Genomic DNA, 14,079 nt, shown 5'->3' on the forward strand with positions numbered 1-14,079 from the left:
CTGGGACCACTTCCGTTGTGTGGCATCCACATTTCCTGGCACTTAGGAGGAGTTCAACATACTTGTTGAGTGACTGTTGTTTCCTCAGTATCTTCCAATGCAAGTGGAAAGCAAAGAACAAAAGCTGGTTTGTCTCTATGAACTGCAAAATATTCTACTCTGAAAAGTCTGGGGTTTGCATTATATTGGTCTCTGAATTCTTTTTGGGGGGAGTTACTAGTACCCATTATACCAGAAAGCCAGCCAGATGGGGGCTTGGTACAGACCTAGATTTTGGCAAGAAACATTTGTCTTTTAAAGCAAGTTATGATTCACCGACCTAATCCAGCTCAAGGTTTGGTGATATATTTTCTGAACCAAAGATCAGAACGGGTGGTTTGAGAGAATACGGGTCACTTCCTGGTGAGGTTGCCAGTTTGGAAGACAGTTTGGGGAAGAATTTTGGAAATTAATGGGACATTCTTGGTGACTTACTGTGACAGATGAAAGAATACTGGAAATAACGGATTAGGCCAGGAAATACAAAATCCTGGTTCTGCCACTTACTAGGAGTGTGATCCAGAATGGGCCACTCAGCTTCTTCAACTTTAATTTCCTTTTCCAATCAAATGAGTATAACTATTCACTTGAAAAATTTCACAGGACTCCCTCAAGACTCATGGATATGGAAAAACTTCACAAAGTAGGAAAAAAAATCCACCAGCTATTAAACTTAATCCATACTGAGGATTCCTCTGATAATGATTATGTGTGAAATGCCTATTTTAAAGAGGCTCAGAGGTGCTACTCTTTCTTGCTGGAATAATTTTATTCTTGGTTGAAGGCCAGTACGTGAAATCCGAGGAACCTTGCTTCTCAACACCGTTGGATGGGCCCTAGTACCACCTTTGCTGTATTTGGCAAAGATATTCCAGTTGAAAAGCATTTAGCCATTTATGTTTCCCTAAAATCCTTTCCATCACTTTTTAAACAGCAGTTGCTAACTCTTATTAAAAGCCAATTTAACCTTTTTCTTTACGATTTCAAAAATTAGTCTGGTTAATGAAGTCCTCCAAATTATGGGTGAGGCTAAGAATATGATGATAAAACAGCACAGCTAACATTTATTGAGCATCATTCGTGCCCACGTGCTAAGCACTTTACATTCATTACTTTAATCAATCCTCAAGACAACCCCACCAGGCATGTCCTGTTATCCTCATTTTATAAAGACTCTGAAGGGAAGAGAGGTTAAGAAACATGCCCAAGGTCATCCAGTTCATTAAGTATTGGAGTTTGGATTCAAACTCAGGCAGTCTGACTTCAGAGTATGTTTCCTTAACCAATGAGCACATATTTGGTGCCCGGTGCTGTGTGAGGGCTTGAGGATAAAAAGCTGAAGATGGCATGGTATTTCTCCTCCGAAAGCTTGGAGCCTTTCTGGAGCACACATATCTGATCATTCTGAGACTTATTCCTAGAGCAATGAGGCCTCTTTGGAAAATTGGGTACCGTCTACTTAATGTAAATGCTTAAAACAGAAGGAATTACTTGGCCTGTAGGGAACACTCGTCAACGATAAAACTTACCAAAGTCAGGCCTTCTCTGAAAAGGAAAAAAAAATCCAAACAAACAGACCATTCACTCCCTGAGGTCAGGGCTCTGTTTTCCCCCATTTCTCCAGAGCCTGGCACAGTATCTAGCACACAGTACTAGTACTAGTGGGAATGGAGTTCTTCAGATTTCTTAGTTTGCTCTGGGGTCTCTTCCTGTCTCAGGCCACCCACCCTGGTTCCCAGCATCTTCATTCTGATGGACCAGGGGCCATAAGGGATGGGCAGGGTGACATGAGATGGGGTAGAAAGGGTGAGGGGGTGTATGTGTGTATGGGGAGAGAAGGACAACAGCACAGTGGTAATGTCACAAAACAGACTGAGCACCTGGGGCAGGGGAGAATGACACTCCAGGTATATCAACCATCTTGGACCAAAACCCCTCTGCCCTCTGGGCAGTGGCTGCTGTGACAAAGCCTGGGACGTGGCAGCATCGAGACACCTTGCTTATGGGGTATATATACATTTCTAGATACGCATTTCTTCTGTCTGTTATGCTCATACACAAGCACACACACAAAGACAATAGGAAAATAGAGGAAGGAAGACCATACCTTTAACTACCCTATCCAGATAGTGCGCTTGGGAAATAAAAGACAGCACATTTAAGGTAGGATCGAAAAAGTGCAATACTGCCTGTCACATGACCATGCCAGCTGCTAAGGAGACAAAGGGGGCTGCACCCCACATTTGGGACGGACCTGCCAGGGTGGGGAAAATAAAACCAAAGACAGGACAACACGAGAGAGAAGGAGGGAGAGCAAGCACATTCTCCAGGAAGGGCCAAAAGGAACGTCAACTCACTCTGTGATCCAGGCATTTGGAAATGTGATCATATAAATAAGAAGACATATGGATAAGGGAAACAGCAGAAAAAGGAGGATGGGAAGCTGCAAAAGTGGCTACAGTCCTGCTCCATCAGCTTTATGGAAAACTAGAACTTGCCCCTTTGTCTACCCAAAGCAGCATCCACCTTCCCTCCAGGGGACGCAGCGGGACAAGAGCGAGGGCACCCTGCATGGGCAGAGGTGACCCCAGGAGGCTGGAATTCGGAAATAGGCAAAATGTGAGTCACCCCTGATATACACTTAGGGAAGTAGGTTGAGTCTTTGGTCAAATATACTGCTAGCTTATCTGTCTGCCATTCTTATATTTTCCATGGACACATGTGCCCACATAGACTTGAATGCAGAATGCGTGGTGTTCTAAGTAAGATGCATCTCTCCTTTGCATCTTACACAGAATGTGAGGTGCAGGTCAATGGATGTTGCTGTGAAAGACAAGAAAAAGAAAAGGAAACCTGACTCCTTCTCAATGCTGATTAACTTAAAAGGTAGAATGATGTATGCTCTGTTTTCCAACGCATACATCATTATTACCATCACAGATCATCACTGGGGGGTTATATCCAAGCACTGAATTATCTGGCAATCTAAGGTTTTGCTCATTTGTGAGGATGGGTGCCTGGCTGTGTGCTTGGGGCAGGGCAGACCTCTTCATTCCCAGCATAAATCAGTCACAGCATTTCACCTTCCCTATTGGGCTGTGGTCACAGCCATTGGAGGAGCTTCCCTAGCACCTCCTTCTCTATACCTCCCCCACATGTGTTCCCACAAAGGCTGGCGAGATGGCCATTTCCTGAAGGGCTGATGCTTTCAGCCGGGCTGGTCCCCACCCTTAGCTCGATTTCACACGTGAATCGAAAGTCCATAAGAGAGGGCTCAACTGCAATGGTGAGGCCTTATCTGGAAGCCCTAGGGTTCTATAAACTGTAAGAACATTCTTACTCTCTCCATAAAAGAAATATAAATTTTATGTTTTCAATCCTCTGGATAGGGCAGACACTGTGGCTGGTTCATCAATATCTATTTGCCTCCTCCGACTGGTGGATGAGAGGGTATGTTCTTAGTTCAGGCATCCATGTGGTCTGTGCTTCAAGATGAAATATGCTCCCGGAGGCTGCAGAGCCAAGTGGAAACTTGGGAAGAGGAGTTTTCACTGGGTCTGCACGCTTCCCCTTCATTCTTACAGATGCTGCACAGTCCATGAGCTAACAGGCTGTAAGAAGGGGAGTGTGGAATGACAGACAGTGAAAAACAGGGTCGGCACACGTGAAGAACAACCTAGGAAACATCTCTGGTGAAGGCGAAGACTTTCTCGATTCTTGGTTCATCTGTCACTTGCGTCTTAGTCAAGCTCATTCATCTAATTTTGCAAAGTGTTCTAAAATTTCTTGGACATCATCTCCCAGGATACGCCATCGGAGAAGCACAACACACAGGATCTCCTGGCTCAGCTGGTGTTCTTAGCTTTGCGATCTGCAGAGTTTTGTGGAGGGTCATAATCACAGGTTCTGGTAATAACACTGAACCCAGCTACAGAGGAGATGGAGTGAGCCTAGATTTCTCTCACTGGGTTGGCAAGGATGACTCGGCTGGATGAGACGCCATCACTGGGATTCAAATGACCACACCACTGCGCAGTATCCACTTGGAGGGAGTTCTCCGACCAGAAAAACGTCTCCAGACTTCACGGTGATATCACGGCTCTGGTGATGAGTAGAGATTATATCCACTATATAGGCTAGTCTCCCCAAACCCAGGGGCTGACCTCAGAGAGCTCTCTCTCTCTCTTCTATTGCTATAAGAACTATTTAGCAATAAAGATCTCTATTAAATATGTGTTTAGTACCTTTAAAAAAATGCTTACTAATTTCTCAGACCACAGGCAGGAACAGCAGCCAGGGGAAGTGACGGAGGCACACTCGGGTCGTCATCAGTGTTGTGGGTTTCAGGGGACAACAGTGGATTCCACAAATCCCGGGATTCCTTCCCCACACAGTGACCTCAGGCCACACTGTGAAAAAAAGCTGATAATAGCCAGTCAATACCAAGACCAAGAGCTTTCTGGGAATGGAGTAGAGCTTCCTTGCCTCTATTGAAAATGAAAGCGGTAACTGGGTCTTTGAAGTCCAATGCCATTTACTTATAAAAGGCATATGCAGAAGTCCACACTGCTGTTTCTTTCACTGTTTGAAAAGCTTGGCACATATGCCCTTGAGTCAAGTCGCGTAAAATTTCATCGTGATTTTAAAGCACTAACTTTAAGAAAAGATGATGCAAAGTCCCTAAGCTTGCATTATGGATGGTGGATTCAGGGCTTCCCCAAATTCCTTCATCTTTCTCCTCCAGATTTCAGGATGAAGACGATGGAAGCAGAGTCATTTTCCTCTTGGACCACACTTGTTTCTTCAACATTGGACATGTTTCTCACGCTGCTTCTATATTCCTGTCACTATGCACGAAAGTGGAGATAGTGGAGGCACACAGCTATTTATAAGACAAGCTCTGAGCCTTACCACCAGGGTAGCCTGTGAGGTCTTAGATCTCTTTAGCATTTCTATGACCTCCAACATGAAAGCTTCTTTCCTCCACTTGCCTGTACCGATAGAAGTTTCCGGAAATTTCTCTTAAGATAATCCCAAGAAGCTTCAGGGGCTCCCATCAAAGGTTGTGAAGAACATGGCAAGAAGCTTATTCTTCAGGAGCCTCAGTTGACTCTAATAGTTGTATCATTGGTACCCATTAGGTCAGGTGAAACAAGGATCATTATGGCAGGTGATGATTGGGGTGGCTATAGTCATCTGAACTTCTTTCAGATGGATGACAGATCATCAAAGAGATGTTCTTGTTAAGTTCCTGGATACATTAATGCTCTTCTCTCTTTGGACGAAGGACCAATGAGGAATAAGTGGCCAATGGCACCCACCCTGAGAGGGGCTCACGGAGCCCACTCGCTGGTCTCCAGTTTCCCACTCCCACCACGTGTGGGCTGAAAGCTCCCAGGACCATCAACTAATCAAGTTCTTGCTCTGATAACATGGGGTAGATCCCTGTCCGTTTTCTCTTTCTCCTTGTCAGCATTTGTCCTACAACTCATGGGTCATGATGTAAGAGAAAGCCTCTGAGGAGGGATAAGCATTGGATTATCTCACAGGCGCTGATACCCTGTGAATGCTTGTGAGCTCTTGGTTAAGGATTGTCTGATTACAAAAAAGAAACTCTAGAGCTACCGTTCAAAAGTGGACAAAGAACTCCAGAAGGTTGTGTGGCCTTTCTTTATAATTTCTCTGCATCGTGAAGTCTGGCTTTGCTCGCTCTAGTAATTGCATCATCAGAGTATTATTTTGATCTTTACTCCCAGAGGAGGATTTGTTTAAGAATCAAGATTTATATGATTGGACAGTTCTCCTGAAACCTAGTAAAAATAGTTCTGCATATCTGGCATCTTGAACAATCACAGCTTTGGGGTCAAGGTTGGAATTTTACAAATGTAATCAGAAGCTAGCATTTCCCACATGTGTTTTGGGACTTCATAGACAAGGGGCAGTGAAGTGAACAAAATAACTATCATAGAAGTGATCCAAAATGTTGGTGTTTTCAAAGAAATAGGAAAAATTAAACACCTTCTTAAATTTAGCTATGACTTTCAGCTTTCTCTAAAGAAATTGGAGGTCAAGCCCCAGACTTAAGAGACTCATAAAATTCCTGGAAAAGACATCCAAAAATACGTTTTTGATGACTCTGTGTTGACCATATACTTGAGAAATGGATCCTAATCAATCCATCTTACCTTAACTTCTAGACTAGGGAAGCTTGGTTCCGTATACACAAGTGGATGTATTACTAGTAAGTAAGTAAAAGTGAAAATGAAAAAATCCTTTTTTATTTGTGGGATAGTTTTAGAAGCAGGTGATGGGTGTGCAGTCTGTGGGCAGTGGAGGAGGGGCTGGAATTCCATCACCCCTGCAGGCCTCCTCCAGCCACCCCACTCTGTGATTCACAGAGGGAGAAACTGAAGCCCCCAGCGACCATGTGGTCTACCCATGGTGCTGTCACCAAGACTTTTCTTGAAGTTGCAAAGAGACAGACAATTCCTAACATAAGGAATTAAGATTTGAAATAGTCTTGCTTTTTGACAAAAATATTGTCATTAAAGAGGATGCCACTGCCAAATATCCTTTCATTCTGAAACCAATCTGTTTTGAGAAAAACCAGGTAGCTTCCATAAAAGAAAAGGTGGACCCAAGCCTCCAAAAGGAGATATTTAATTCCTCCTATATAATCTGCTCTGGGAAATGTCACTGGGGTAAGAAGGTTTTTAAGCTGGGGACTTGACCATAAGGAGCACAGACTTGTCTTACTCTTTTATGCCAGCTGTTAGGGAATCAAGCCATTCTTTCCTGTTTATGGAGGGCAGCAGTGTGCAAATGAACAGGCCTTCCTCTCTTTGGATCCCACTGCATGGAGGTCTCTGAATCAGCATCGTGGATCCTGGCCTTTTCTCTGGTATGGGACAAAACCACACTGCAAAATATGAGCTAGCTGTGCTATGACCCATCGTATAATGATGAAATCTGATAACAAGAGAAAATTTAACACTTTGAATTTCTAACTTTTCACACCAGCAGTTTTTGCTTTTCCTAAATGATCCTCACAGGGAGTGAAGTTCCCTGGAACATAAGAAAGCGCTTCTTGTTACCATCAAAGATTAAAAAGGGGTTTCTCCTTCTCATATCTATTCAGAAAAGAAAAAAGAAGGCACCGCCATTGTTTCCCTCGTTTGTATCTCATACTCCTTCCCTTCCATCCAGCAAGGTTACTGAAGTGTTCCTTCGGCACTAGGGTGTTGGGTTTCTAGCGGGGATGCAGCTGGCCACAGGCAGAGACGCACAGAGGGCAAGTTGCCATGCAGGGAGATTAGACAGGGTCAAAGGAAACGCTCACCACACAATGAAAGGTAATAGAATTCCGAGCCAAAGTCCTTTCATCTGAGCCACTATGACTAGTCCTTTACTTCTTCAATGTCCCGTGACATTTTTCTGGTATTTATGACTGTCAACCTCCCTCTTGAATCGTGCACATTTACCTTGGTGTATTTCTTATCTGGAGGGGAAAAAGCATCTGCAATCCCAAGGAGGAATTTGCTCTTAAAGAGTGACAACAGGGTGTGCAGGGGAGGTGGGAGGGGCTGGTTTGACTTCTTGGCATCAAAACAAAGAGATGTTCTTCAAGCTAGGCTAAGGAACATCCACAAGACACTAGCTGGAACACAGCCTGCCCACAAGCCCTGCCATGAATCATCTGTGACTGGACGCAGGGAGAATTTCCGTAAATCCCTCGTCATTTGACTCAGACGAGATGCTTTAATCTTATAAAAGTCTGACATCCATAAACTTTTTGGAACGCGGTAAGGTGAGCTGAGGACTCTATAAGCAAGTGATAGAAAACAGAATGCACTCTCTCTGGGCTCTGATTTTGGTTTTACTAGGGATGGGTCCCCTTCTGGGCTGGGAGGCTAAAAGGTCAGCTTGTCCTTAGTCATGCAGAAAAGTGAAGGTGAAGGAAGGGCAGAGTTGAAAGAAGCAGGTGGGTCCCTCTGGTGACTAGGGCTGCTTTTCTTTAAGAGGTGTCCAGGGCAGTCGTGGGATAGGATGACATTGACAGAAAGAAGCCACCCAGAGGCGCGCAGTGAGACAGCGCGGCACGTTCTGCTATGGAAAAGCAGGGTGGGCTGCCGGCGGCTCTGGAGCAGCTCTGGACTCTTACGTAAGAGTGTGGCTGGCCAGCTAGCTGTGGGACTCTGAGACCAACCGGAATAAGAAGGCCCAACCTCTGGGAAGGATGAGAGCCAGAGGCCTCTGCAGAAAACCTGGGCTTTGTCCTGCAAGGACTGCAGAGCAAGCAGCTGGCGAGGAGCTCCTCCCCAAGGCTCAGAAAACCAAGCCTCAACTTCCAGTCCTACTTCTTAACAGTTCAGTGACCTTGGGCCTCAGGACCTTGAAAAGGAGGGGGTAATACGCGTGCCTCCACAGGGTGACGGATGGCAGTGGGAAAGAATGCAGTTAAAGCCCTTAGCACAGTGCTTGCCGCACTGTAAATACTCAAAAATCAGAACCCATTATTATTAATATTAGTAAGTATAAGGTATTCCACTGCCATGGATAAAAAGGGCAATGGTGTGGAGGCAGGGATGGTGAATAAAAACCAATTTCAGGCTACAAAACAAAAGGAATGCGGCCTAAAACAATATGAAATAAGAGGTAGCTCCATTTGCTCAAAATTCCCGTGTCCCTCATAATCTTTGGGGCTTGCCTCCCAGTTTCTGTAATCAAGAGGTGACTGTCAGGGCTGGAGGGGCACCCGGAATCCTGTCTCCTAGAGCCATGTGCTTGTCATTTGATCACAGACCCTTCCTTGAAAAAAATGGAAGGGGAAGAAGTTAAAACACACATACACAAACCAGTTGATTCAATAAAGACCTTTTGGTGAGTGTTCATTCCAGGATAATAAACCAAGCAAACGTCTGGCTGTGTTTAAAATCAACAAAACCAGCAGGAAAGGCAGAAAGAAGGGAACAGGGTGATCAGCTTGTTTTGAAAGCTGCCGCCAACAGTGCTGCTTCAGCAGGGGCTGGTGCCAAGGAGCCACCAGGAGAGGGGAAAGGAGACAGATGCAGACGGGACGGAAGCCGAGGACAGGGGAGGGGGGGACCCCAGGCCTAATGGGATGCAGATGTGGCCTGGGGCCTACGGGAAGCTTTCCCCAGGATCCCAGGCCTCTTCGGGAGCTCCAGCCCAGCAGGCTACTGGGGGTGTTCAGGGCTAAGCCCAAGACCTCCCAACCAGACCATAAACTTGATTTAATGGCTACGTTTATGGAGTACTGCACGATGTGCCAGCCTGTGTTAAACTCTGTACGTGCGTTATTATCCCCATTTCACAGGTGAGGAAACTGAGGCTCCGAGAGGCCTTGGGACTTGCTCACAGCTGCTAAGGTAGAGCCATCTGCCTCATGCCTGAACCCCAGCTCCTAACACAAACTTATACTGCATTTGGCCCGGGGAAGGGCTAAACCCAAGGCACGCTGACCAGCTAGCTGAGATCTGGGAGATGCAGGGTGGGAGGGAAAAGGTTAAAAATGTCCGATTGTGAGTTTGAGTCCAACTGATGTCTAGGAAAAGCCAACCATAATGTCGTCAGATGAAAGGACTTTTGGCCCAGTTCCCACATGCGACGGGGGCCCCGAAGTGCCCGACAGACAAAGGCACCGCGCAGCCCTGGAGAAGGTGCGGGGGCCTGGCCCTCCTACCGATGGTGCAGTGCTCGCCGTTCCAGCCCGGGCTGCACTCGCACTTGCCGTCCCGGCAGGTCCCGTGCTCGGCGCAGCGCGGGTGGCAGGCGCGCTGGTCGCAGGCCGCCCCCATCCAGCCGTCCTCGCAGCGGCAGGTGCCCCCCACGCAGACGCCGTGGCCACCACACTCGGCAGCACAGATCTCTGGGTGGGGGGAGGGAGAAGGGGGAGAGAGAAAAAACAAGTATTGAGCCAGTCGTTCTTGGGAACAAGGGTCACACTTGGCTACCTACCTTGGCTCTGTGAGCAGTCGGGATTCCAGAGGCTCAGGAGGCTAATCTCTGTGGACAAGGACCCTCAGACAGGAACTGTTCTCCAGCCAGAGGCCTGTCCCGAGCCCCTTTCCTCACCACAATGGGGTGGATTGCAGGGCTCTGCTCTGTTTGCTTTTCTCTGTGGCCAGCCTGCCCCCGCTTTTGTGCTTACCGCTTCCAAAGGGGACCACCCTTCTGAACAGATGCGAGGAGAAGTCAAATTTAATTAAAAACCAGTTATGTGTGAAAACAAAGTGAGGATGAGCCAAGTGAAGTGGCTGTGGGTCTGGCTGGGGTGCATGAAGGGTCCTGGGCTTGCCCTTCATTCCAGCTTTGACTCTAATTGAGATGGGAGGAAAGGGGAGGCTGGGCCCCCGCATCCCAGGGGGGTTTCCTCTGGTGCTCTGCTGGGTTTATGTTCAGCCCTCCTGCTCGCTGCTTCCTCACCCCAACTCCAAGCACCATCTAAATGGCCTTTCCCATCCAAAGCAAACAGCTGGGCTGGGGGTGGAGGCACTTCACAGCCAGACTGGAGTTGCCCAGCCCTTCACAAAGGCCCGTCTGTGAGACGGTGCAAAAGACACACGCGACCTGATCCACAAGCCCCTTGGGCCCAGGGCCAGTGACAACTTCATGGTTACTCAGGCAGAGGTTGTGAAAGCTCTGAAACACAACTCCTTTTTAGGAAACCAGTTGAACAACTGGGGCCCTTGATGCTCTCTGCCAGGGCTGTGATAGAGACCCTGACTCGATTCTGTGCCTCGTGGCCCAACATTCTTCAAATAAAGATCCCAACACCTTTAATTTCTTTCAAATTAAATTGACTGGCACCCATGTCAAGCTGCATTTGCACATTACCCCTTCCAAGCTATACTCCTGGCTTGGAAGCTACTAACAGTCCAACTACTTTTGAAAAAGAAAATAAAATTAGATCTCAGAGGCTCAGAACTTCCATATTAATCTACAAGGCAATGGCTAAAATGTTCAAGAATTAAAAAACAAACAAACAAACAGAAAACAGTAATAGTTCCCATTTATGGTGTGTTCCTATGCCTGACATCTTGCCAAGCAAAGTAGCTGGAAAGGGAGTTAATGTGTGCAGTACCACACTGGGTTTCTCAGCTCCCCAGGGGAGAGAAAGGCTGCTGTAAAAGCTGTGCAAAGAGCCCTGACCTGGAGCCAGGGGACCTGGGTTCTATGCCAGGCTCAGGAGCAGAAGCTGTGTGACCCTGGGCAGGTTCCTTGACTTCACTGGTGACGCTGCCTCACAGCACCTCTGCTGCCCATCAGGGCTATGCTGAGCATTCAGTGAAGTGGACGAGAGAAAAGGGCATGGCAAGATCACTAACTCAAGAAAGACTTCTCAGGACAGTGAGTTTTAGACTACGTGTCCAAGGACCAGGTTTGCGAGATCTGTGTCTGCTCAGCCACGGATCTGCTGTGTGACCTTGGGAAGGTCACTTGCCCTCTCTGGGTGTTGGTTTCCTCATCAACTGCAGGGGGGACCTGATGGCATCTAAGACTGTGGGAGTCTATGATATAAACATCCTCCATGTCACACAGCATGTTCTATCCCTAAGGCTCGGCTGGAGTGTCCCTCCTCCTCTGAGAAGTCTCCCACAATTCACTCTGCGGTTGTCCTCTTGTTCCGTGCCTTTCCACGTGACGTGGTAGACTGCTTCTCCATTTCTGCGTGTCTCACTGTCAGACTCAGGACAACCTGAGGCTGGATGAATTCTGATCACCTCTAGGCCTGGTACCCAGCACAGATCTTGGCACAGAACAGACCCTTAATTAAGGTTTGCTGGATAATGAATAAATCCATGTGTGTCTGGGGCTACAGGTGCCTAAGAATTTAAAACAATTCAAGTACACCCTGCTCAGCCTGGCTGAGAGTCAGTCCAGGCCTATGTGTCTGCTTATCTCTGGTGGGTTGCCCTTGTGAAAACTTCCCAAGTGAGCGTGGAGCTGTGCAGCAAAGTGTCAGGACACCCAGCAGCCCTCCAGGAAGGGGGCTTTCTCAAGATGTTCTTCAAGTTTCCTTCCCTTCTCGCTCACATGGACAATGTCCTGGATTTTTCTCAAGATGAAGAATGACAATCTCGGGTTCCTGGTTCTCCCTGCGTCCTAAGTCTGAAATTTCCATCCCTTCTGTACAGCGCTGCAAGGGCAGCGACCCAGGTGACTCCGGAGGCGGGGCCTGCACTCAGGGCTGGCTGGGACTTTCACCTGAGAGCCTGGAGGAAAGATCAGCTTAGCATTTTTGGGGGGTTTACTCAGCACATTTTCCAGGTGGCAGTTTATGGTGTGAAAGTAAACTTCAAACAACCCTTCTGTTCACCGAGGTGTGAGCCTGGAGAGGGACAGGCTGTGGGGCAGCCTTCCTCGGGGCACTTGGACTTCACTGTCTTGGTGTTTTGGGCTGCGGGGCACTTGAAGGTCACGGGCTTGAGAGCAGAAGAGGCAGGGCTTCCCCAGCACTTGACGGTCTCACTTCAGGTCCTCACTACTGGGTAGTTCATTCCTTTACTAATTAACTTTGAGGCAGTGTGTGTGAAAGAGCGTAAGACTTGGAATCAGGTGTGACTCCAAATCTTGGTTCTGCCAGTTGTGGGACCTTAGACAGCCTCCTCAACTGCTCTGAGCTTTATTTTCTTCCTCCGTAAAATGGGGATGATGACAGCACCCACTTCAGAGCGTACACAGCCCTGATATACAGCTCGTACTGATTCCTTTATTGTTCCAGTAATAGTTCATGCCTGCCTGCTAAGTGCCAGAAACTGTGCCGGGTGCTAGGAATACAGAGGTCAGTAAGACATAGTCTCTGCCCCACAGGAGATCATTGCCCAGACAAAGCCCAAACTTATTGCTAAGATCAGCCGAGTAATCTACAGCTGTTACTCACTTCGGCACCTTTCTGCTTACATGCAATGAATAAAGAACCGTGAATCTTAGGATCAGACAGATTTGGTATCTATTCTTGGCTTTGTCACTTATTGGCTGGGTAATCTTCAATGTGCAAGTTATGCAATTCATTGAATCTCGATTTCCATTTCTGTAAAATGAGGATAATAATTCCCACTTTACCAATCTTACACGGTTGGTGTTAGATCAAATGAGGTAATGTATGGAAAAGCCATTTTTGGCTTAATAACTTAACACTTATATCAGGTTTTACAGTTTACAAAGCACCCTTCACATACAATTTCTCATTTAACTATCACAACAATGCTGTGCGAACACCTGGCTATTATCCTTCTTAGAGGCGAGGCTACTGAGACCCAGAGAGCATAGGGGAATTCTACAAGGTCGTGTGTTCATCTGGTGCTTTCTCCTCATTTTGACAACCCTCAGGGCAAGGCTGCAAGATCAGCATTTTACAGATATGGAAACTGAGTCACAGACTAGACAGAGGCAGGCTCATTTTACAGATATGGAAACTGAGTCACAGACTAGACAGAGGCAGGCTCATTTTACAGATATGGAAACTGAGTCACAGACTAGACAGAGGCAGGCTCTCCTTTGAGGGAACCTCCTGGTTCTTCCAGCAGATCTCCCCTCGTTTTTGGCCCTGTTGTTTATCTCTTGTTACGTTCAAGTCAGACCCTGGCTACGTGTGAGATGCAATGAGATTCTCTACACAGAGTTTCCCAGACACCCGAGCTCACTTTTCTCCTCTGGAGACTGCGGAGCTGTCCCTCCAAACTCTCTATTTCCCCGCCAGTTTACACTAGACATGCTGTCCCGGCACGAAGCTAAAGCTGCCTGCTGGCTGAGCACCCCTCCATTAGTCCTTTACAAGCTGGGTTGTGAGCTCTTACACATTTTAATGGAAGGGGCCTGAACAGGGTGACCTTGATGTTTATGTGGTGCTAACTGATGGTAACACAACCTGTCAGTGCTGAGGTTCTCTTCTGCAGATGGGCTCTCCGCCCGAGTGCAGGAGACCCACTGCCTCATGACGGGAGCAGAAACCTGAGATTCTGCTTCCTCATTTGGTCTCAAGTTGTAGGCCCCATTGTTATTTTTTTATATACCTCA

General features: G+C 47.1%; 1 protein-coding gene across 1 annotated transcript in view; it reads right to left on the minus strand.

The window, feature by feature from the left end:
* Positions 1–14,079, minus strand: part of TENM4 (teneurin transmembrane protein 4) — a 745,685-nt gene that overhangs the window by 111,153 nt on the left and 620,453 nt on the right. Inside the window, exon 18 of the mRNA XM_057553431.1 lies at positions 9,743–9,928. Coding sequence (XP_057409414.1) covers positions 9,743–9,928 — 186 coding nt within the window. The remainder of the gene's footprint in view (positions 1–9,742; positions 9,929–14,079) is intronic.

The sequence above is a fragment of the Balaenoptera acutorostrata genome, chromosome 9 (assembly GCF_949987535.1).
Source record: "Balaenoptera acutorostrata chromosome 9, mBalAcu1.1, whole genome shotgun sequence".
In the NCBI taxonomy this organism is placed as follows: domain Eukaryota; kingdom Metazoa; phylum Chordata; class Mammalia; order Artiodactyla; family Balaenopteridae; genus Balaenoptera; species Balaenoptera acutorostrata.